This window comes from Ahaetulla prasina, chromosome 2 (genome assembly GCF_028640845.1).
Source record: "Ahaetulla prasina isolate Xishuangbanna chromosome 2, ASM2864084v1, whole genome shotgun sequence".
Taxonomy (NCBI): domain Eukaryota; kingdom Metazoa; phylum Chordata; class Lepidosauria; order Squamata; family Colubridae; genus Ahaetulla; species Ahaetulla prasina.
The window spans coordinates 222986528-223009819 of NC_080540.1; the positions used below are offsets into that span (position 1 = coordinate 222986528).

A 23292-nucleotide genomic window follows, 5' to 3' on the forward strand; every position below is an offset into this window, starting at 1 on the left:
CCTTTCTTACTGGTTTGGAAGTGCACGCACATGCACAGAAGGTAAAAAACACATTACTTCCTGGTTAAAACCAGGAAGTAATGATACCCGGGCGGGTGGGTGGAGCTTTGCTCCGCCATTGCTACTGGATCACCAAACTACCGGCCACGATTGCTACTGGATCGTATAATCCAGTTTGATCTGGGAGCATTTCACCCCTGGTATGTATGCAGTGGTGGGATTCAGCCGGTTTGGGCAGGTTTAGGCAAACTGGTAGTTAAATTGCTGTCTGGCTCTGCCTCTCCCTGCCCCGTCTAGAAGTCCCTACATGCCCGATTTTGGCTCCCAGGTAAGTGCAAGGAGGCCTCCTAGGCCCAAAATGGGGTGAGGGAGTGCGACGCTCTCCCCTGCAGCCCATTTTTGCTCCCAGGAGGTTTCAGGGAGGCCTCCTAGATGCAAAACTGGGTGCGAAGGGCTGTGGCCCTCCCCGCAGCCCTTTTTTGCTCCCAGGGAGGTTCAGAAGGCCAAGTGCTGCCTGTCACACCCCTGGCTATGCCCACCATGCTGGTCATTAGGGCAGAGAACCGGTTGTTAAATTATTTGAATCCCACCATTGTATATATGTTTGTATGTATATGTATGTATGTATATCTGTTCAGAAATAGTACAATACCATGAGATTTACTTTCAGAAAAGCAAGTACAGGTTTGCAGCAAAAATCATTTTCAGTGATTCTCAGAATTTACAAAAACTCTTCAGAAAACTGTAATAAATAGAGATTTATTTTTCCCCAAACTCCATAAACTTTTATGGACAGGTTCAGATTTACTGAGCTGCTGCTTTAAGGTACTCTGAGAAAAGATGCCAACATTTTTTGTGCTCCCTCTTTCATTCCTGCTGTTACATTTCTAGAATAGTTGAACCAATATATTGTTAGGTAATTGTGTTCAAAAGCACTATATGATTGCAATGACTGATAAGTTCTTGGACCTCACTCTGTTTTCCAGTGAGGCCATCTTTAAAATAGTTCAATGAAAAACATCAATATAAAAGAATTTATATAGCACTGTGAATGTGTTCTCTACTATATAAATATAAAAAGCTGCCCTGAAGCCTGAGAATATTTTTACAAAGGAATATGAAGGGGTAAAATATAATTAATTTGATGGGTATGGAGAACTGAGGACAAAAGTTATAACCATAGCTCTAACCCTAACCAACTGTAACCCTATGTGTCTTCCACATATTTACATCTGGGTACTGGTAATATATATATGTATTCCTTAACTTTTCTTCATTCCACATTTCTTAAGAATACTTAAGAAAGAGTATTTGGAGACCTTTGAAAAGTGTTATAGACTGGTTTCCATCATGAAAGAGTCACCTCTAAGCAAAATGGGTGGCAAATAAATCTAATAAATTAAGCTTCAAAAGCTTATTCACCAAGCTACATATATCCTGTTAGTTGTAGGCATATAGCATACTATGTGTGCTTTAAAAAGTAGTGAACTAACTATATAATTAAACAGCTTTCAAAGGTAGACCTTAGATTATAGTAATACCTACAGAAGTGGTATGTACTTAAGATATAAAATGATTGTTTCCTTAGACACAACACTAAAGTATATAACTGGCCCACTTAGTAATTACAAATAATAGCAGCTCAGAATTAGAGTTTATGGAGTGCTGTACAAGTGAGACCAAACAATAACCATAGTTAATGTAGAATAAGAGAATCTGTTGGGCTCATTCCAATTTCTGTGACTCTTTTTCAATTCACACAGAATTGTAGCTCTTTTGAAATCTATTTTTTATTATTCAAAGTGTAAATTCTAGCAGGTGTTCATTTCCTTCTTTTTTTCCTTCCTCTCTGCTTGTCCAAATAGGATTCTTCATATTTTTGATGTGCCAGTGGAAGCTTAGAAGCCAATGTGATGGCAAACAATAGGTGTAAACTCATTCAAATTTCTAAAATGTTTCTACTTTGTATGCCAAACTGATCCAAGCTGTAACTTATGCAAGTTCAAAGGACTTTGGACCACAAACATTGATTTGGTGCAGCAAGGTTGGATGTGGATTGGCATTTATCCAAACTAGGAATTAAAAGAAACACTTGGCAATACATGAAACCTACATGAAGAACAATGAAACAGACATATTTTAAGCTGTATTTTCTCAAAGTATGAAAAGAATTTATTCCACTTTCTTTTGGAATTAGCTCATGACAACTGCATTTGATTAAACTACTGTCATAGCAGTTAGAATCATCTGTATAATCTGAGTTATAATTCAAAATATTTAGTATGGAGCTTTAATTCTAACTTTTCCAAATAAACCAATATTGTTATATGTACCTGTTAAGAAGTATTGAAAAAATGTCATTGAGTAACACATGGAATGTACAAAGGTCACTGCTGTTGCCAGTTTCCCACAAACTGAAAATGAAAAATGAGAATATGGGTGCAATTTATTTATTGTCAAATTTATTGTCAAATTTATATACCCATCCATTTTACAAAGCAAGTGACTCTGGACAGTGTACAACAAAGCTAAAAAAAACATTAGTTACTAAACATCAAATGATTATTGTTGTTGTTATTATTATTATTATTATTGCAAACTTATAAAAACAAAGCTAAAAAGAGGAAAATTGGTTGAAGGGAGATTAATAATATCAGAGCCACCTCAATAATTCAGTAGTCTCCTTTGGTCCAAAAGCCTGATGGCATAAGCAGGTCTTGAGAAATGTTCAGAAAGTCAAAAGCGATGAAGCCCAGCCTTATTTCAGTGGGGAGGATATTCCATAATACAGGATTCACAGCAGAAAAGGCCCATGGCCCACAGCTCATCAAATGTAGCTCCCTAGCCAATGGAACCACTAACATGCTCTCTCTGCGGATCTAGTGGGACAAACAGATATAATCGGGGAGAGGCTGTCCCTCAGATAACCCCTTCCATTCCAAAAATTATGTTGCTTTTTCTAGCTATATCTGCCAACCTCTTACTTCTGCAGTTATATATATATAAAAAAACAACTCCTGCTTTTATTGCCAGCTAACCTGTTCCTTGTAGGAAACCTAGAGCGCTTAAACAACTGATAAACATTGTTCATTCTTGGGCTTAGCAGCTTGTAGTCCCAGGGCTAAATGAACTCTGTAGATCCTATCTGCTCACTTGTACTCAGTTGCCTTCACAATGGCAAAAGAGAAAGTATGTGACTTGTGTTTAAAGGAATTTGTCAGTGTATGCTTCTAGGAAATATCACTGCTTGTGAGATCCCCAAATAATATCAGATATAAAACTTCTTGGTCGATGCCTAGTCAGAGCTGTTCCTCATATACATATTTACCGTATACTTTCTGATATATTCTTCTATGATCTATTTTCCCCATCTGTGCCCTTTATTTAATCATAAGAAGTGTAACATTTTGACAGTTCATACACAATGAAAGCCCCATTTTCTTTGAATTATAAATGTCATTGAGCTTCTCAACCCATTTGGGTCAAGTGTGAACTTTAGCATCTCACACCATTTATTTAAGAATGATGCAAATATTACCACCTTTAAGCTCAACTTTAATCCAAGAATAAGAATTTTCTTATTGTTCTGCCCTGTGCTGATCCATGTTAATCCCAACTAAACTGAACCTAGTGGAGCTTATTCACTTTATCGTAGACTAGTTGTGGAATGTAATCACAATAATGTAATTAAATTCATACTCAGGAAGAGGGGGCAATCCCCTTCTTCATAAAACTGGACAATTATATCAGCTGTGCATAAACTTGACATAACAATTCAGTGCTACAGTTCAGCCAACATAACTAAGGAAGGCTAAGAATTCTGCCCACCAGAGCTGTATTTAATGAGCACATGATTTTCTGTGCTGCTAACCCACTCAAATTCCTCTTGGCTGGGCAGATCAAATGTTGTAGAGTTAATAATAAAGAGCTTTGATCTCTGATGTATTGATATCAGAACAAAATTAAATGTTCTTGAAGTAGCGGTATCAAAAGTATTTAAAGAGTTAGCCTAGACCTGGGAAGACCAAGGTTGTAATCCATTCTAGTCATTGAAACCCTCAGAGGATTTTGGGCCACTCTCTCTCTCCCTCTCCCCCTCAGTTCAACTATCTCAAAGAGTTGTTGTTATGGGGGGAAAAAAGGAAGAGGAAATACAGTATATACTACCCTGACTTCCTAAAGGAACAAGTACCACGCATGCAAAAGCTATGGATGTTCCATTTTTTTCTCAACAGCCAACATAATGGTTCATACTGCAGTTTAAGAATGTACTTGATTTAATGATTTTTTTTTCCTCTGAAAAGGCACAGATTAACTGAATAAATAACAACAACAAAAAAGAACCCTGCAAACCATCTCCTTGCTCTGGGAGTGCTACTCAGAGGGATTTGGGAATTTCTAGCTCTTTTGCAACCATGGGTTTATTCCAGTTGATCTTAATCCCAGTTTACACAAACAGCTGTGTGTTAGATCAGAGTAGATGTGGAGGATCTGATGATGGATATATTTTTTTTTATCAATCTTGTGCTGCAGTGAACATATTTTCACGTCAAGTTGTAGGCTGCTGATGCTCTTTATGTCTGGGAGGATGGGTGTCTGGATAGGATGATACAAAGCCAGATATTTGATGGACCCTGGGGGCTTTCTGGATGCATTTGGAGATTTTTTCCAGTGACTTTATAGCAGGGGTCTCTAACCTTGGTCCCTTTAAGACTTGTGGACTTCAACTCCCAGAGACCCTCAGCCAGCAAAGCTGGCTGAGGAACTCTGGGAGTTGAAGTCCACAAGACTTAAAGGGACCAAGGTTGGAGACCCCTGCTTTATAGGCAGTTTCATCATATATCTGGGCAATCGTTGGAATACATGTAGTCTTCAACTTATTACCACAGTTAGGATCAGAACTTCCAGTGCTCAGTGATACGATCATTAAATGAGCTTTGCTCCATTTTACAATATTTTTGTCACAGTTGTTAAGCAAATTATCATGGTCATTAATTAAGTGACACAATTATTAAGCTAATTTGGCTTCTGTGGTTCCCCACTGAAGTGTCTTCAGAAGGTCAGATATGACCCAGATATGACAGTCATAAATGCCAAGTACCTGAATTTTGATGGTGTGATTTTGGGGACAATGCAATGGTTGTAAGTGGGAGAAGTAATCATGAGTCATCTTTATTTCAGTATCACCATCACTTTGAATGGTATTAAATAAATGGTCTTAAGTCAAGGATTACATGTATAGAAATGATTAGGGCGTTGGACAGAATTTCTCCCATGTGCCTCTCTACATTTGCTTATCCTTGAAGGGAGGATGTCTTTCATTTACTGAGGCAATTTGGAAAATAAAGCTACTATAGATATGCCTGGAACAATATTGGCAAAGGAATCATGGACTGATTATGACTGAATGCAGATAAATGCCCAGATTTGAGCTTCCACTGTGAGGATAAGAAAGACAAAACATGAATAGTTCTGCATTCTTATTGCATATATAGTTAACAGTCCAATGATCCTGCTCAGAATGACTTACAGCTGTTATGGAAGGAAAGGAAAGACATACTCTAGCACAATGATCACCAATCTTTCCAGCTTGGTGACCCGGCCGAGCGTGGTTTGTGTGCGTAAGTGGCAGCTGTAAATGGAGCTTCGTGTCTTGAGCAGAGGCACTTGTGCTCATGCGCGAAGCTCCACTTGCATGAGTGTAGAGTGCTTGTGCGCGAAGCTTCATTCATACAAGTGGAGCTTTGCATGTGAGTGCAAGGGCCTGCTGGTCACGTGAGAGGGGCTTCAAGTGCATATCCTTACCCATTGGTCACATGGACCAGTTTAGAACAGGCTGCGGTCCAGGGTTGGGAACCCCGGCTCTAGCAGACTGCTAAGATAGTATCTGCCAGTTCTGTTTCAGATTTAGTCATTTGTGTTTGGTTGGATTGAATGCCAGTTGGATGTGATCTAGCACGAGGAGTAAGGTAACCTCTTGCAAAGGGATCTTGTTCAGCTTGAGGAGGTTGAGAGGATCTTCTTTTGATATAATCAGTGGATTGGACAATTGCCCAACCTGGATGGATTGATATGAATGGACCTTTGGGATTCAGGAGTTATTAATATCTGTTTGAGGGAATTTTTCCAAACAATATCCAGAGTCTTATTTGGGCATGCCTCAATATAAACTTAGTTACAGAAAAACACATTGCTTATAGGCTGCAGCGATACTAGAATTAGCTTGCTATTGAGGTGTATAGAGACAATCTAGCTAGTGATTGAATCCTAAAAAACAGGATAGCTTTTTCCTTGATGCTAGTAGTGTTTTGTGACATCCTACTACAAGATTTTTTTTCCTTCTGTTCAATTGTGTCCAATTCTGCTTGGACAAGTCCCTGAAATTTTCTTGGCAAGGTTTTCAGAGGTGGTTTGCCATTGCCTTCTTCCTAGGGCTAAGAGAGTGACTGGCCCAAGGTCACCCAGCTAACAAGGCTTAATTTGGGATTAGAACTGATGACCTCCTGGTTTCTAGCCAGATGCTTTCACCACTACATCATACTGACTCTCAGAACAAGATTAAGCATAAACTTAATTTTTTGCACCATCTTCCATATAAAAGCAGTTGTTATATACTTAGTAATTACTTTAAAATATTTATTGTTAGTCTTTTATATTGCGAACCTACTGTAAATAGAACAGGAGTGAAGTGGGTGAAATCAGTAGAAATGCTGAACCAGTCTAAGGAAGAATATGGATTGGAGACAAATATTAGATAAAGGAAAGGATTTTTCTCACTCTGAAATGGGGTTTACTGCAAGCATGGATCAGACACAATAGATGCCATCAAATGCAGATAAATCACTTATCTTCACACATTTGACTGCCTTGGGGTTGGAATGCTGTCATAATCATCGGAATAGGTCAGATGGTGGTCTGTGAGAAGTGGCTGGTGCTCCTCCTGTCTCTTGGAATATACAATACAAGAGGCTGCAGCGAATATAATTGCAACCAGGATCAAAGCAGCAACTATTGCAATCGTTATGATTTCAGTCACATGGAGAGCTGGAGCTGGAAGAAAATGGGGAAAACACAAAGAAGAGTGTCAGTTTTGTGAGCTGTTAACCCACTTGGGAATTTATTTTTAGACAATGGGGAAGTTAACTGAATTCCAATAATTTCAGGATCTTATTGATTGCAGCTTTATCCCTCTGGAACCATGATGGCGTTGCCCGTTCTTCTTCCAGATTTCTGGCGCGCCTGCATGTGTGATGATCAGCTGGCCTTTTTGCATAGAGCAGTACCGGAAATTAGAAGATCTTCTAGCTGGTTTCCTGCGTGAGCATGCACGCCAGCCAGCTGATTGTTGTGTGCACATGTGTGCCAGAAACCCGGAAGTGTACCTGGCTGAAACTGGAAGTTCAGTAGCTGAAACCAAGCTGTTCATCAAATCAAGACTCTGCAATATTTAATTTATTTGACTTATAGACTTGTTTGTGATATTTTTGATCAGCAGATTCTGATGCTAAAAAGGAGCATTCCCCATTTATCAAATACCTTTTTCTTAAACAGATCAATCAAGATATTTAGGTTTTAAAACCACCTATCTGATACTAAACTTGATTAGTATTTAATGGTCCAAACCAGTGGTGGGTTTCAAAATTTTTTACTACTGGTTCTGTGGGTGTGGCTTGGTGGGCATGGCTTGGTGGGCATGACAGGGCAAGGATACTGCAAAATCCCCATTTCCTCCCGATCAACTGGGACTTGGGAGGCAGAGAATAGATGGGGGTTGGACCAGTCAGAATTTTTACTACCGGCTCTCCGAACCACTCAAAATTTCCACTACCGGTTCTCTAGAACTAGTCAGAACCTGCTGAAACCCATCTCTGGTCCAAATCAGTCAAAGAAGCTGCAAAAATCAGTACAGCCCATAACAGTTATTTTGCACATGATACATGCACAAATAGTAATGTTACTTTTGATCTAAGAGAAAAAAAATAATGTGCTACCTGATGAAAAGAAAACATTACATAACTTACATGGCCACTGAACTTCATAACTGTAGCCCAGATTTTCTGGTGCTGTAACAAACATCTCATCATTGGTTACAGGAGGCCAAAATGGTACCATATTGTACTGTCTGTTGTGTCCAATGGGAGCATTTTCTAATGGGTATGTTGAGTTATCTAAAGAAAAGGAAGTAACTATTAAAGTTTGGAAACTTGGAATTAAACACTTAAATAGCTTTTCAGAAAAACTGGTTTGACATTATTCATGGTTGATAAAACAATACTAAACGATAGATTAAACAACAGCATCTGCCTATCTATATCCTTGGGAAAGACTAGATAGGTGGACAACAATGCCAAATCCTGTATAAACAGGCTGACTGTGATACCAAATGTAATGTTCACGTAATACTGTCCAGTGTTATTTGGTTAGTTAATGGGCTGACAATCTATGGATTATTTTAATAATAGAAGCACGACTGACATGCAAATACAATGAAGATTTTAGTCTTGAATCAATGTTTAATGCCACCTTATAGGAAAATCATCCTTCTATAAATGCCAAACATTACAAAGCTTAGAATAGATTCACAGGCAGAACTAATTAATATTCTATGATAATGTAGGTTGAGTGAATCGAAGACGTGTGTGTCTGTGTATTTCTAAACCATTCAGGTGTCGAAAGCATCTGAAAATCTGAACTCATACCTTGGAGTCTCGCTGTGAATCTTTCATAGACCTTTTGTATTGAAAAGTATTCTAGAACACATTCTAATAAAATAAGGATTATCAGTTGGATGGATTCCCAATGCTTTGAATTAACAATTCCACAACCCTTTGACAATGGCCATGCAGACTGAGATTGATGGGAGTTGAAATCTACGTTATTATTTATTTATTTATTTATTTTATTTATTTATTTATTTTCATGAAGCATCTATTTTATGACAGATACAAGTGTAAACATAATATCATAAACACATGTAAAGGGTATGAATAAAAGAAAACATTAGGGCAGGGACGGTAGGCTTACTGGTGTGCGTAATCCTTGTTATAAGGAATTTCCCCAATGCATGAATATTTGTGATATTCACAAAGTGTCACTTTTGCCTCATGGAAGCTGAAAATTAATTTATGTTGGACATTCATGCTTGGACATTGATCATGGGTACAATGAATTAAACTGGGCCAGTACTTAGCCAACTACCTTATCCACTATTAATTGTCTCCTGACATGATCTTGTGAGACTCACCATGCCTTCCCATTTTTCAGTGCAGTTGAAAGCTGTTGCTCTCATGGTACAGTCCCTAAAAGTTTCTTCTTATCATCGGTTTTTTTTTTTAATTCTACAAGACTTACATAAAAACCATCTAACTTCTACCGTGCCAGTACCTTTCGGCTGTTATTGCTCAGCAAAGCATGGCATGAACTTAAGGAATTCTCCTGCAGCAACGAACAATCATATGAATCTTAAGAAATGCCACTTGACTCGCTATTAAAAACACATAGAGAGCGTTGCTGTAAGATTTTTAAAGATTACCTTCAAATATATACCCTACAACAGAGTATGTGTTGTTTTGCTTTTCTTTTGGGAGGTGGAAATACAGAGAGCTACACATTTGGGAAGTTAGGAGATGTAAAAAAAAATAAATGTTAGCATTTCTCTTTCTTGGATCTGCTGAGGCAAGGAAATACCAGAAGAGCTTATGATCTTCTGGTGTGATTTATCCTTTATCAGCAGTATATACAGTAATTCCTTTTGGGGGCTAGATTTTATTCTGCTTCTGGTAAGAAGAGATAAAGGATGCGGTTGCAGTTGGTTGCACTGCTGCGGTGGGATCTTAGCATCTTCTTTACAGAGGCAGAGATTGTTGCCTGGATAATTTATCTCAAGCACTGTGTTGGGTATGGAACTGCGGATCATACTTTCCTGAAGGATTGCTGTAGCCTGGACATAAGAATAAAGAAGAGGGAAACAATCAGGGGTGAGCTTCAAAATTTTTAGCAAGGGGTTCTCTGAACTGCACAGAATCTTAGCTAAAGGTTCTCCCAAACCCCTGAAAACCCCCAGAAGCCCACCCCTGGGAACAATTGAGAAGCAATTCTGGAACCTTGCCTGTCCTAGCTAACAGGCCTGTCCTAGCATTACATCAGAAAACTCTCTTCATCTTCTCCACAAAAATTGCATTGCTAAAAGGCTTGGCCAATTATATGGAGAAAAAAAACCAGATCATCCTATAGCCCAGATATAACTTCCTGTTTCCAGCCTTGAATAAAACAATTACTTTGCATAAACCTGGCAATAATATAGCTGAAATCTCTGTATGTATTTGTGAGTGCTCCTCTGTGATCCAGGGGACACATTTCACTTCTCTATGTCTCTTTTAGAAGTGACTTTGGGCTTCTGAAAAACCCAACTAGCACGCTAGATTCTTGGCAGGTATGAATCTTGATTGTTATTTAGCCCCATGTTAACGTGAAGTCAGATGGCTATAATTGGAGTAAATAAAATTAAGTATTTAGTAGAATGTATTTAGCATCCTGTATATTAATTCTTTGCAAATTCATTCTTGCAATATGACTGCTTTTTTTTTAACACACTTGTGGAACAACTCTATCCAGGTTTTGTGGGAGAGAGAGAGCAGATACATACATAACCAAAGACCTAGATACATATATATATATACATATATATATATATATATAAGGAGTCCTTGGTGCTCTCTGAGCTTGCTTGTTTTCTTGCAGACATTTCATTACCCTAACTAGGTAACATCTGGTGTCTTGATTGACTGTGTGGGTGGGGGCGGTCTTAGGGATTTGGATGGGCTGTTTACTGATGGCATTTTGGCAGTTTCTTGATTGGGGTATTTGCTTACTTGATTGTTGGTCTGAAGTTTCAGACCAACAATCAAGTAAACAATACTCCAATCAAGAAACCCCTCATTTCAACCCTGAGCTACAAATATTCATATTCATATATAAATATATATGAATAACCTCTGTCCAGGTTTTGTGGGGAGAGAGAAAGAGAGGGAGGGAGGGAAGGCGAGAGGGAGAGGGAGAGAGAGAGAGAGAGAGAGAGAGAGATAGGTGTGTGTGTGTGTGTGTGTGTTGGCCAAAAAAACCCCCACACCTTTTTAATTTTGCTTGCATAAAATATCCATGTTGTTCAATGCTACTAAATGCAAAGCATGTGCAAAACCTTCTGCCCATGCGCAGAAGGTAAAAAACACATTACTTCCTGGTTAAAATCAGGAAGTAATAACACCCAGGTGGGTGGATGGAGCTTCGCTCCGCCATTGCTACTGGATCGCCAAATCAGCGGCCACAATCGCTACCAGATCGTGTGATCTGGTCTGAACCAGGAGCATTTCACCCCGTGATAGACCCCAACTGCAAAAGCCAACTTAGTTGTACCAAAATATATTATTTTAAATATGCAATAACATAAGGAAAGGTGCTAAGTCAAAGAAAAGTCAAGAATATGCTATATTTTGAAGTGCTTCTTATTTTTTTTTAAAAAAATCATTTCCTGAGGCAAAGTACCATAAGCCTTAGCCTCAAATAGTATTACTTGCTGATGTTGATAAAGCCAACATTTGCTTTTATTTCACCCATCTCTGGCAGGGCCACTAATTTTGAGAAAAGCTGCTGAATTCAATAAAGAGGTTCCCCCTCATCCTATTTGTTTCCAGATTTGGAAACCCAGACAATGAATCTTGGGGGTGATTTCCTATACAAATTCTTTTCCCACAAAAGGGTTTGAATAGTTTTTTTTTTTTTTTTTAAATCCACTTCAATATTAGGAATGTGATGGATTTCATCTTTGGCTTCAATAGTTTGTTTGTTTGCTTTGGAGTGACTTGCCTTCTACTGTGTTACGGAAACTGTCTGCTGAATTGGAGTAGAATGGAGGCGTGTCAAATAACCCGACTTCTAGGCAAAGAGCAACATCCTCAGGCTCTGGAAGGCGCTGCACCATGGGACGGGCGATATTTCCAGCTGGATTGCGTCTAATTGGACCACCTTCTGTGTCTGACATTTGAAAAACAAAACAAAAACGGGGGCATGAGGGAGGGGGAATAAGATTTAATGGGTTATCAGGTTACTCATATAATCTAAGAAATAATGCAGTGAAGGTTATCTTAGAAGAAAAAAAATCCCACGTTCCTTGTTTTTAGCTAAGAACCAATCGCAGTTAATGTTGTGTATCACTACTTAACGTACTGAATTCCTTTTATTTTTCCAAAGGCAACTTATTATACAGTAAATACAGAAAATATATAGATTTATGCATGATCTGTCCACTTGGTTGTGCTCAATTCTTATGTTTCCCCCCCTAACTGTAGTTTTATTTCATTCTATTTATGCGTTGGTTTCCCCCAAAGCAGGCTGGATAAAAATATGGTATTAATTTGCCTATACATTGTTTCCCTAGATGTACATTTTTGGTATAGATATTTTGAGCTGTGAATTAAACTAGAGAATTCCAAATGTGCAGCTGTTGATATATAAAAGGTATGTTGGTTTTTATGTAAGTTTGAAGAGAGTAACATGGGATCATTAAAACATAAAACATTAGTCTGAATAGATTTCTTCTTTTTCTCTGCTACTTTGGGGCTTTTATAACAGAAGGAGGGTGGTAGCAATATCATTTAGGCTTATATAAAGGGTAATAGAAATCATTGTGATATATAAAAGTATAGTATGACCTACTTTTAAGACGTTGAGTCAGAAAGATTCTTATTTAAATTTTGCCTCTGCCATTAATTCAATCTTTTCAATGTCTTTTGAAGACCACTTGATGGCCGTCTCCAGGAGAGCTTTTTACCAGGTTCGCCTGGTCCGCCAGTTGCGCCCCTTTCTAGACCGGGATGCCCTATGCACGGTCACTCATGCCCTTGTGACGTCTCGTCTGGATTACTGCAATGCTCTCTACATGGGGCTCCCCTTGAAGAGCACCCGGAGGCTCCAGTTGGTCCAGAATGCGGCTGCGCGGGTGATAGAGGGAGCCCCTCGTGGCTCCCATGTGACACCTCTCCTGCGCAGATTGCACTGGCTACCTGTGGCCTTTCGGGTGCGCTTCAAGGTTTTGGTAATTATCTTTAAAGCGCTCCATGGCATTGGGCCGGGATACTTACGGGACCGTCTACTGCCACCGATTGCCTCCCACCGACCCGTACGCTCTCACAGGGAGGGACTCCTCAGGGTGCCGTCAGCCAGGCAGTGCCGGCTGGCGACGCCCAGGGGAAGGGCCTTTTCTGTGGGGGCTCCCACCCTTTGGAACGAACTTCCCCCAGGACTTCGTCAACTTCCTGACCTTCGAACCTTTCGCCGCGAGCTTAAGACACATCTTTTTATTTGCGCAGGACTGGACTAGGTTTTTTAAATTTTAAATTTGGTTTTAATGGGGTTTTTTATTATTCTATTGTGGTTTTAATATTCGGCCGTATTTAATAAGTTTTTTAATTGGGGTTTTAACTTGTATTTATGTATATTTTATGTGGCTTTTAACCGCCCTGAGTCCCTTGGGAGATAGGGCAGTATACAAATATGATTAAATAAAATAAAATAAAATATAATAATCAATGGCCTTAGATTACAGATGTAATGCTGAGACACTAAGTGTTTCTATGCCTTGGCAATTTTAAGAAGGGTGGACTTCAATTGAATTCTGGGAGATAAAGTCCACCCATCTTAAAGTTGCCAAGGTTGAGAAAGATTGAGAAACATTGTGCTAGAGTCACATTTATCTCCCTCTTGGACATAGCACATACAGCCTCTATTGCAAAATTGTAACTGTTAATGAAATAGTAGGGAAAAAATAACATAGGGAAGAACCATAGCAAAGCTTTTTTTAAAGTTAATAAAACCTATGGATTTTTTTTTTTTTTGGACTTACCCAGTTTTTTCTTTTGAGCTCTGTCCATGTTTTTCAATTGGGACCTCAAAGTGTGGATCTCAAACCAGTATGTCCCAGAAAAAAAGCTAGCCATTCTGGAATAAGTCTTTCTCCTTAGTTCTAGATTGGACCTCTCCTTGATATTGTCAACCCTGAAGCTGACCTTACCAGAGCCATATTGGAACTTCAGTGTTGCCACACTGGAGCTGAGTGATAGCGAGGGAGGATTAGAGATAGAGGGGTTTGTGTAGCCAAAATAAAATACTTTCTCTTGGGAATCAAAGACATTGTCACACTTGGACCGTGGAAGAGGGAGAGAGTTCTCCAGCTGACTAGACAGAGTCTTGATTGGACCATGTGACTGATTGTTTGGGGTTTGAGGAAAAACTTTCTCTTTTAACTAGTTCAGGGGTCTGCAAACTTGGCTCTTTTAAGACTTGTGGACTTCAACTCCCAGAGCTTTGCTGGCTGAGGAACTCTGGGAGCTGAAGTCCACAAAAGAGCCAAGTTTGCAGACCCCTGAACTAGGTGAAAACTGTGGGAAACGTACAGTTGGTTTTCACCAGATATGTGTCAATACGATAATTCCAAATGAAAATATTGAGGAATCTACATGCCTTGGAGGCTTGCTTGCTATGGATGTATTACTTGGAACTCTGACAGATATGTTTCCACTTGTTACTTCTTGTCCTCAGATGCTTTGGAGAATAGGTTGAGCCCCTCTTCTCTGTGACAAATATTGGAACACTTCTATCATGCCATTCCTAGTTCTTCCCTTCATTCAACTAGATATAAATTTGAAAGAAAGAGTTTTCCTCAACATCCAAAATTGGAAGTGTTTCACATGACAGTGAACTTGATTAATGATAAAAAGTGTTCATGTCCTCCGAATGAAACATGTCACGTTTTGTGTGTATGTGCACAATTTGAGGTAAAGATAAAATGAAGCCTGCTAAGTTCCATATCTGAACCAAAAAGAACTCTTAAATATCTTTATTACTCTTAAGGAAACTGTGATAACAGCTAAATAGCATTACAAATCTAGGCTTACTGTTGCAAATGGTTCCCAATGTGTCGTAGTCTTCAATAGCCTCACACAAGATGCGCCACTGTGAGAAGATTGAGTTGGGGCTGAGAAGAGAGTCATCAAAGCTGCTTCTGGATCCCATGAGATCATCTGTACAGATGTCACAGCTGTTTTTACCTGTGGCAAAGTTCCAATAAGGGAGGGCAAAAGACGGATCCTGTAGCATATCCTGGTGGACAGAATAGGGGATTCATGATGAGCCATGTTGCAGACAGACAGACACAATTCACAATTCACAAGGACATGCAAGTCATTCTTGGCAGTTCCTTCCCTAGCAGGCCACTATAATGAACTTCAGAACTTCAGATATATGGATTTGAATATAATACTTCTCATTCTAATAAGAAGCATTTGTGTGGAAAAAAAAAGCAGGTTCCTATTTCCATCCTTAGGGAGTGGCCTTATATACTCATCATATTTGCAGCCTGGATAAGTCCCTGGTGCTATTCAGATGTTGTGAATGCAATTAACCTGACTTTTTTGATATGTGTGTGTGGTTATGGGAGTTTTGAATGGTTTTATATTTAAATAATTGTCAAACAGCAGGTTGCCTAGGCCACCCAACATTAATTATCTACAGCAGGACTGTCCATCTTGGTAACTTTAAGACTTATAGACTTAAAGTCCCAAAATTCCCTAGCCAGGCATGAATTCTTGGAGTTGACGTCCACAAGTCTTAAAGTTGCCAAGTTTGGGGACCCCTGGTCTAGACATTCGAGTTAATTGTTTGGCAAGTCAGTTTTCCATGTGTAAGAAGGCTTATGTAGGAATCTTTTGAATGAGATATTCACCAATTGATTACCAAACTGATTTGAATTATTTAATCAATAACCTGTTATGGAGATAGGACGTCTCACTCCCCTCACATTTTGACAACTTCAATCCCCATCAATATTAGCATGAATGAGTGAGAGTTAATGGAAGTGATGGTACATTGGGGAATTGAAGATTTCATGCTTATGAATTCCAAACTCAGACCACTTCGAAGTCACAAAATAGACTGTTAACTTGTGAGTACTTAAACACTTTCCGTCAGCAAAAACAAAACAAAACAAAACAAAAAACACAACTGGGTAGGAGTAGGACTGAGAATGAAAAATCTATACTAGCCCTGCCTCCATACTGCTGGTCCTAGAAGGAGTATTGGACTATTCTACAAATGTACAACTTGGATCCTATTAGTGTGGGATTGTACTCAGGAGAGTACAAGAGACATCTCTGATCTACAGCTTTCCCAGTAGCTTCTTTTAGGCAAGGAACATCATTACTCCAAATTGAGAATGAGGCAGGGCTTGTTTGTCCTTTGATCTGATACTAGGCAATATAAATAAAAATACTTTACCTGAATATCTCTTTCCAGTTGTAGCAGATGATATCTGTGCCAGGTGAGAAATGCTGGTCCTTCATGGGAGAAATCTACTCCAGCAAAACTTCGCTGTCCAGGCCCAAGATAAGTTTTTCTGACCGAGTAATAATGAGACCAGACAAAATAGTTATAAATGGACACATTTTCAAATTGTGGAGTATTGCCATCAGGACCCAAGATCTCCTCACGTCTCCGGGTTGCGATCATAAAGTCAGGGTGTGTTGTAGTTTTGGCTTGCTGTAAGACTCTTAGAAACTTTGCCTTTTCTTCACTACTAAAATCCAGAAGATTTCGTCTAACTAGAGAGCAAGGAAATAGAATTAAAGCCATATTAAAAGAACAGTGGAAATATCAACTGAAGACTGAAAATACATGCTTATCAATATCCTGGTTAAAAAAGTTCAAATCATGTTTCAACAAGATGTTGTACCTAGAGAAGATGGATAATCATACTTTAATATTTTGAAATAAGTATACAGAAGTATAGGTTATTATATCGTATAATTTAATTTAATTTATAAATTAAGCCGGAGATTTTAAGGACGGCTTCTATAGCTTCTATAGTTTGAAAGCATGCAAATACAAGTAGATAAATAAGTACCACTTTGGTGGGAAGGTAACAGTGCTCTGTGATGTCATGCTGGTCACATGACCACAGAAATGTCTTTGAAAGTGTTGGCTCAATGGCCTTGAAAGGGAGATGAATACCTCCCTCCCCCCGTCGCAGGGAGGCAACGGCTAGCGGAGTAAAATCTGCAGGGACTTCATTACCTCTATTAATAATGTGACTATTTTGGGATCTGGGAATTGGATTAGCCTTATGATGAAACCTTTTGGACTTTCTATGGTATAATAAAGAGTTTTAAATTAGTATATCACCTCCTCACACACACCCCACCCAGTGCTGAGAGAGTAAATACCTTGTGCATATAGGTCATTTTATGTAATGCAGTTGCTTTTGATTTGCTATACCTTTTATGAAATGGTATAAGAGATGTAAAAGAGATATATGAACCATTCTGCAGATACATAGATTAACGTATCATCTCATGAATTTCAAAAAATGTATTTAATGAAGCTCATCAACTACATATGACTACATAAATTCCACATTTTGCTTCATACCATGAATTGGCTTATCAGTTACAATACTATGTCCCTTGAATGTGAATAAATGTGGTTGTAGGTAAAATGCCCCTTGATTAATTTATTTATCAGATTTATTGGCCACCCATCTTACCAAAGGGTAACTCTGGGTGGAATGCATGATAAATTCAGACTTTTTCAGGAAGTAGAGGATGCACGAAAGATTCAGAGCTGCATTGCAAAGAACACATAATGAAGAAAACATCTTCATTATCTTCATAATGAAGATTTTGAAGTTACAATTTTTAGAAACTCTCCCTTAAACAAGCAAACAAATGAAGAGGTTGGTACCTAGTCTATTTAAAAAAAAACCCAACAATATACTTTCGCCACTGCAAATCTTACATGCGCATTGCAATTTGAAAACATTTTTTTTATTCTGAAGTGGTAAGATGTAGCTGCTTTATGTGTTTCTTTGGAGTATTTAAATATCACTAGCTCCACAAGGATCTTTCATGAAGTTAATAAAAACAGTTAAAACAATATATTTTCGCAATTGCTATCTCTATAAAATCACAACCTAGCCTTGATATCCATGTCCAATGGCCACATTTAAATGTATTAAAATCTTAATAATATCTGGGTAATTTCAATGCAATTTCTGCTAAAGAGATCAGTTGTGATTACACTTCTGAATTTTACTATGGAAAGACTTCATGTGAAACTCCGATTGTAAACTTTTTCACAGGGATAACTCATAAAGCAAAAAAACAAAAAACAACAAAACAACAACAACAACCATGCCCTTATTTCCATCCCCTGATCTCACATGGAAAAGTTATCTAAACATAGCATTTGGAGCAACAAATGCACATAGCAGGAGGCAATAGCTTACCCAGATGCTATGCAATAAACAAAATCAACTCAAATTGTACTCAGAAGCTTATTGGAAACTATCTTAGCACCCCCCCAAAAAAAAATCATTTTATGACATTTTTACTTATTTGTACCCTATGACTATCATTAAGTGTTGTACCTTAGAATTCTTGATGAACGTATATTTTCTTTTATGTACACCGAGAACATATGGATCAAGACAAATTCCTTGTGTATCCAATCACACTTGGCAAATAAAAAATTCTATTCTATTCTATTCTATTCTATTCTATTCTATTCTATTCTATTCTATTCTATTCTATTCTATTCTATTCTACATAGATAGCTGTCTCTTGCTCACAAGAGATTCCCAAACTCTGCACCAGCTGCAACTTCCCAATCCCATAGAAGATTTCCGCTACCAGTTCTCCAGAATTGGTCAGGACCTGCTGAAACCCACCTCTGGTTTCTACCCATCCAATTTCTATTGGCCTGCAGCCAATTCCTTTGCATTCCTGGATTGGTTGGGAGCAGGAATGCATAGCTGGCCTACTGATGGTTCTTCAACCCAAACTGGTGAATGACGTCTCCAAGCAGCTTCATGTATATATTAAAGAACAATTATAAAAGTGTGATGGAATGTGTACTGGAGCTTTCCTAGAAAGAGCTCAAGAGACTACACAGTCCCAAGCCGGATAGGGGAGGAGGAAAGCTGTTCGGGGCAACCACATCCTAGAATCCCTCAAGATACGTTAAATAACTTAGAAATTTATAGCTTTGGTTTGGCAAGATTCTCTCTATTGGATGTCTAGCACACTGACGTCAGGTCCAAGCCAAGAGATGAGACACTGAGATCCAACTGAGTCCAACCCCTTATTAGCTTGAACCTAAATAGAAGTAGTCCTCAATTTACAACAATTCATTTAGTTACTGTTCAAAGTTACAACATCACTGAAAAAGTGACTTATGACCATTTTTCACACTTACGATCGTTGTAGCATCCTCATGGTCACAGAATGCAAATTCAGATTGTTGGCAACCGGCTCCTATTTTTTTTTAAGGTTGCAGTGTCCTGGGGTCCTGTGACCAGCTTTTGTGACCTTCTGACAAGCAAAGTCAATGGGGAATCTAGATTCACTTAACAACCTTGTTCCTAACTTAACATGTGTGATGAATCACTTAACAACTGAGGCAAGAAAAGTCATAAAATTGGGCAAAACCTATTTAGCAAATGTTTCACCGAGCAGCATAAACTTTGGACTCGATTGGGCTTGTAATTTGAGGGCTACCTATATATCGTGAGAGATTCTAGGGTGTGGTTACCCTGAACCTCTTCCTTCCTCCCCCATTCAGTTCATGACTCTTGATCCGAGCTTCTTTTGTGGAGCTGGCAAAATCCTTTCTGCTCTGCTGCTATAAGCGTACATTCCATCACAGAGAGTAACAAATCATCACTGGATGGCTTCTTTCTCATAACCAACTGGTACTGTCCACTTAGGAAGGAATGGAATCACAATAAAACAGTGCCTGCAATCCAGAACATCATAGATGCTACAGAAAAATACCATGGTCAACAGTCTTGAAAGCTGTTGAAAGGACCAAAAGGAACAGTAGGGATGCACTTCTTTTATCAGGTCCTGATAGAGGTCATCCACCAGGATTAATGAAAGTGGATTCTGTCTTTTAAGGTAAAAGGTAAAGGTTCCCCTTGCACATATGTGCTAGTCATTCCCGACTCTAGGAGGCAGTGCTCATCTCTGTTTCAAAGCCGAAGAGCCAGCACTGTCCGAAGACGTCTCCGTGGTCATGTGGCCAGCATGACTAAATGCCAAAGACACACGGAACACTGTTACCTTCCCACCAAAGGTGGTCCCTATTTTTCTACTTGCATTTTTTATGTGCTTTCGGACTGCTAAGTTGGCAGAAGTTGGGACAAGTAATGGGAGCTCACCCCATTACATGGTGCTAGGGATTCGATCCGCTGAACTGTTGGCTTTTCAATCGACAAGCCCAGCATCTTAGCCACTGAGCCACCACATCACACTTCTGTCCTATATACAAGCCTAAATGTTGATCAAAAGAAATCCAGATAATGTGCTGCATTTCCCAACATACCCAATGTAATGTCTGAAGGTTCTAAGAACTGTTCTTTTTTTAAAAAAATCTGAATTTTAACTTCTTCCTTGGTTTTTTGATTCAACACGAAGTGTTTATTTATTGGATGAAATCATATACTGGGTTTGAGCGGGATCATTTTTATTGTTCAATGAGAACAAGAAAAAATGCTGTTGAAAACAAATTCTTTTGCTGTTTTTTGAGAGCATCTCAGATTCATGCATTAAGTACCTTCTTTTTACTAAATATTGTTACGCGCTCACATTCTTTCATATGGCTGAATGCTTGGTCTTGGGAATTATTCAAATTCTATGTAGACAAACAAACAGCCATTTCTATGTAGACAAACAAACAGCCATTTCTTGGAATCAAACAACATAAAACACCTCGCTTAGAATAATTGTTAATAATTCTTAATGGCCTGAACAGAAAGACATTGCTATAAGGCTGCTGTTTATATCTTCTACTGACTTTACTACCACAAAGCTTTCAAACAATATATATATATATTGTGACTTTTATATTCCTTCTCCCTCAGGTCTTCTTGTTGTTCTGATCATCATCTTCTCTGACAATTTTTTTTTTTTTAGTGGAGAAGAAGCATGAAGCTGGAAGGCCCGCTACATCAGTGTGAAATAAATTAGCACTAGATTGCCAGTCCAGTCATGAATATGCCTGCATTTCCCAATTAATTACTAATGGTTTATTTGTTTTCTTTTTTCTTTTTAAAGTCTGCTTTTCTTTTAAATTTAGAGACTTAGGCTTGGGTGAGCAAAAGATGTAAGGATAGATGGCAACACATTTGTCATTTGAGATGATCAGGCATTGAAGTCATTCTTCAAACATCGGCATCATTACTGGAAGGGCTAAGAAAGAAGCACCAGGAAGCCCAAAGGCAGAACAGAAAGAGGACTGTGTTCTCTTTCTTGCTATTGTGCTTACCTATATTAATCTTCTGGTCACAGGTGGGGCCAGTCCAGCCAGGTTGACATGAGCCACAGTGGTAACCATAAAAATTACGGTTGCACCGACAAGTTCGATTGAAGAAACGAAGAGGCCACTGCTCGCGGTCATCTTGACCATCGTGCATATATTGAGGTCCATGGGGTCGGGAATCTGCTATCACTTGTACGCACTGCCCTCTTCCAGAAGATGAGCCACAGCGATCTGAACCAGGAGCCACTCCGGGAGACAAGTCTGGGCAACATTCACCTTGGATCAGCACATCCACTGTAGTGCATTGTCGTGGAAACTGAGCATTAATTGCTTCCAGAAGGAGGAGTAACGGTATTGCAAGATGCATAATAACTTTGAGATCCCACCGAAGCAAAGCGGTAAGGTTGAGTCTCTAGGTACTTGGGAAATTCTCTTAATTTCTTTGTAGGAAAACGGACTCTGAAATAAGAGGGGGAAAAGGGGGTAAAAATCCCCTGTTTAATATTATAAACTATTTCACCAATGAAAAGGAATACCTTGCTTCCAATTTTTGAGGGTTGAATGCATGGGTTATCAATCTCAACATTAAAAAAAAAACCAGTACCTAACATTGTTGTTATTTTAGATTACTTAAAATAATTCTTGCATCAATGAACTATAAGCCCCAGTATGGGGTTGAAGAAAAAGATGCATACGCACTTGTTGCAAACCTAAAAGAGCCATGACATCCTTTAAGTTTAAACATTGTTTTCATCATTCCCAGAGAAAGCAGAAGCTGTAGATCCACACAGCCGTTCCTATATTCCTATAATCAATCTATTTCAGTTCCCATATTTCTGTCCTCCTACCTTCTGCTTTTCCCTCTTCACAAACATAAAGGATCACAACAGCATCGTGTCCAATCCTCCAATTCGATTTCCAAGTATATCAAGCAAGAAACCTTTCCATGTATTAATCATCACAATAATAGTTTACAATACCTAATAGTTTTAACACTCCAGCTCTGATAAACGTATCCCCTAGATTAACCGTAATTTCCTCAATGCCAAGTATAAATTACATACAGTATATTATGCACGTTATCACTCTAATTTTTCTCCAATGTATATTTCCTAAGATCTTTTACCTTTTTTATTTACAGACGTCTTGAGCCCTTCGCGGTAGAATTTTCCTTTCATTCCCCTGTTTCCCCCCTGTTTCTCTACTCCCGAACCAAGCAGTGCTAATTTGCTTGGGATAATCGCTGTCTAATCCTGGTCTTGCCAACTATTTGGTTTGGCACAACCCTTTCTCTTTCTCTCTGCTTCTAATCCTTTTCTACCTCAATGGACTTCTTTGAATAAGTAGCAGAGCAGCACATGATGCTTTTCATACTGATCTTGTGATTTTTACAAGTTTCAGGAAATGTCAAAGGCAAGTAATTGCAACGAAAACACAGAACCCCACACTGAAGAGGCTTAGTAGTTTTCAAGCCAAGAGCAACAAAACCTTTATCTTTCTCTCTGTGTGTGCTTTTGCTATGGCATGAGGGTCTCCTTAAAGCATCTGATAAGCATCTGATCTCTGAAGGCCTAAATAAATAGAATTCACCCTTTCTTGCTAAATTGGTTGGTTATGTGCCATCTCACTGTTTTTGATTCTTAGTCAACACACATATGGATTTTTTTTCCCCATGACAATCTGTCCTCAGCCTGTTCTTTCAAATTTCTCAATGGTCCATTCATCGTCATCACAACCAAGTCCATCCACTATTTTTTGAAGGTCTTCGTCTATTCTCCTTCCTTCCATCTCTCTCAGCATAAGAGCGCCCTCCAGAGAGATGGGTCTTTGCATAGTGTATGCAAACTTCTCCTATGGCTCAGTGGCTAAGATGCTGAGCTTGTCGATCAGAAAGGTCGGCAGTTCGGCAATTTGAATCCCTAGCTCAGG

At 38.9% G+C, this 23292-nt stretch overlaps 1 protein-coding gene across 1 annotated transcript; it reads right to left on the reverse strand.

Annotated features, from left to right (window-relative positions):
* Positions 1 to 2434: 2434 nt before the first annotated feature.
* TYRP1 (tyrosinase related protein 1) lies at positions 2435 to 22649 on the reverse strand. Its single transcript, XM_058166529.1, is given in 8 exon segments — positions 2435 to 7050; positions 8022 to 8300; positions 9890 to 9940; positions 11863 to 12030; positions 14949 to 15153; positions 16327 to 16649; positions 21370 to 21822; positions 22490 to 22649. Coding segments are annotated over 7 exon segments (1587 nt in total). The 5' UTR covers positions 21731 to 21822; positions 22490 to 22649; the 3' UTR covers positions 2435 to 6850.
* Between the last annotated feature and the right edge of the window lie 643 nt (positions 22650 to 23292).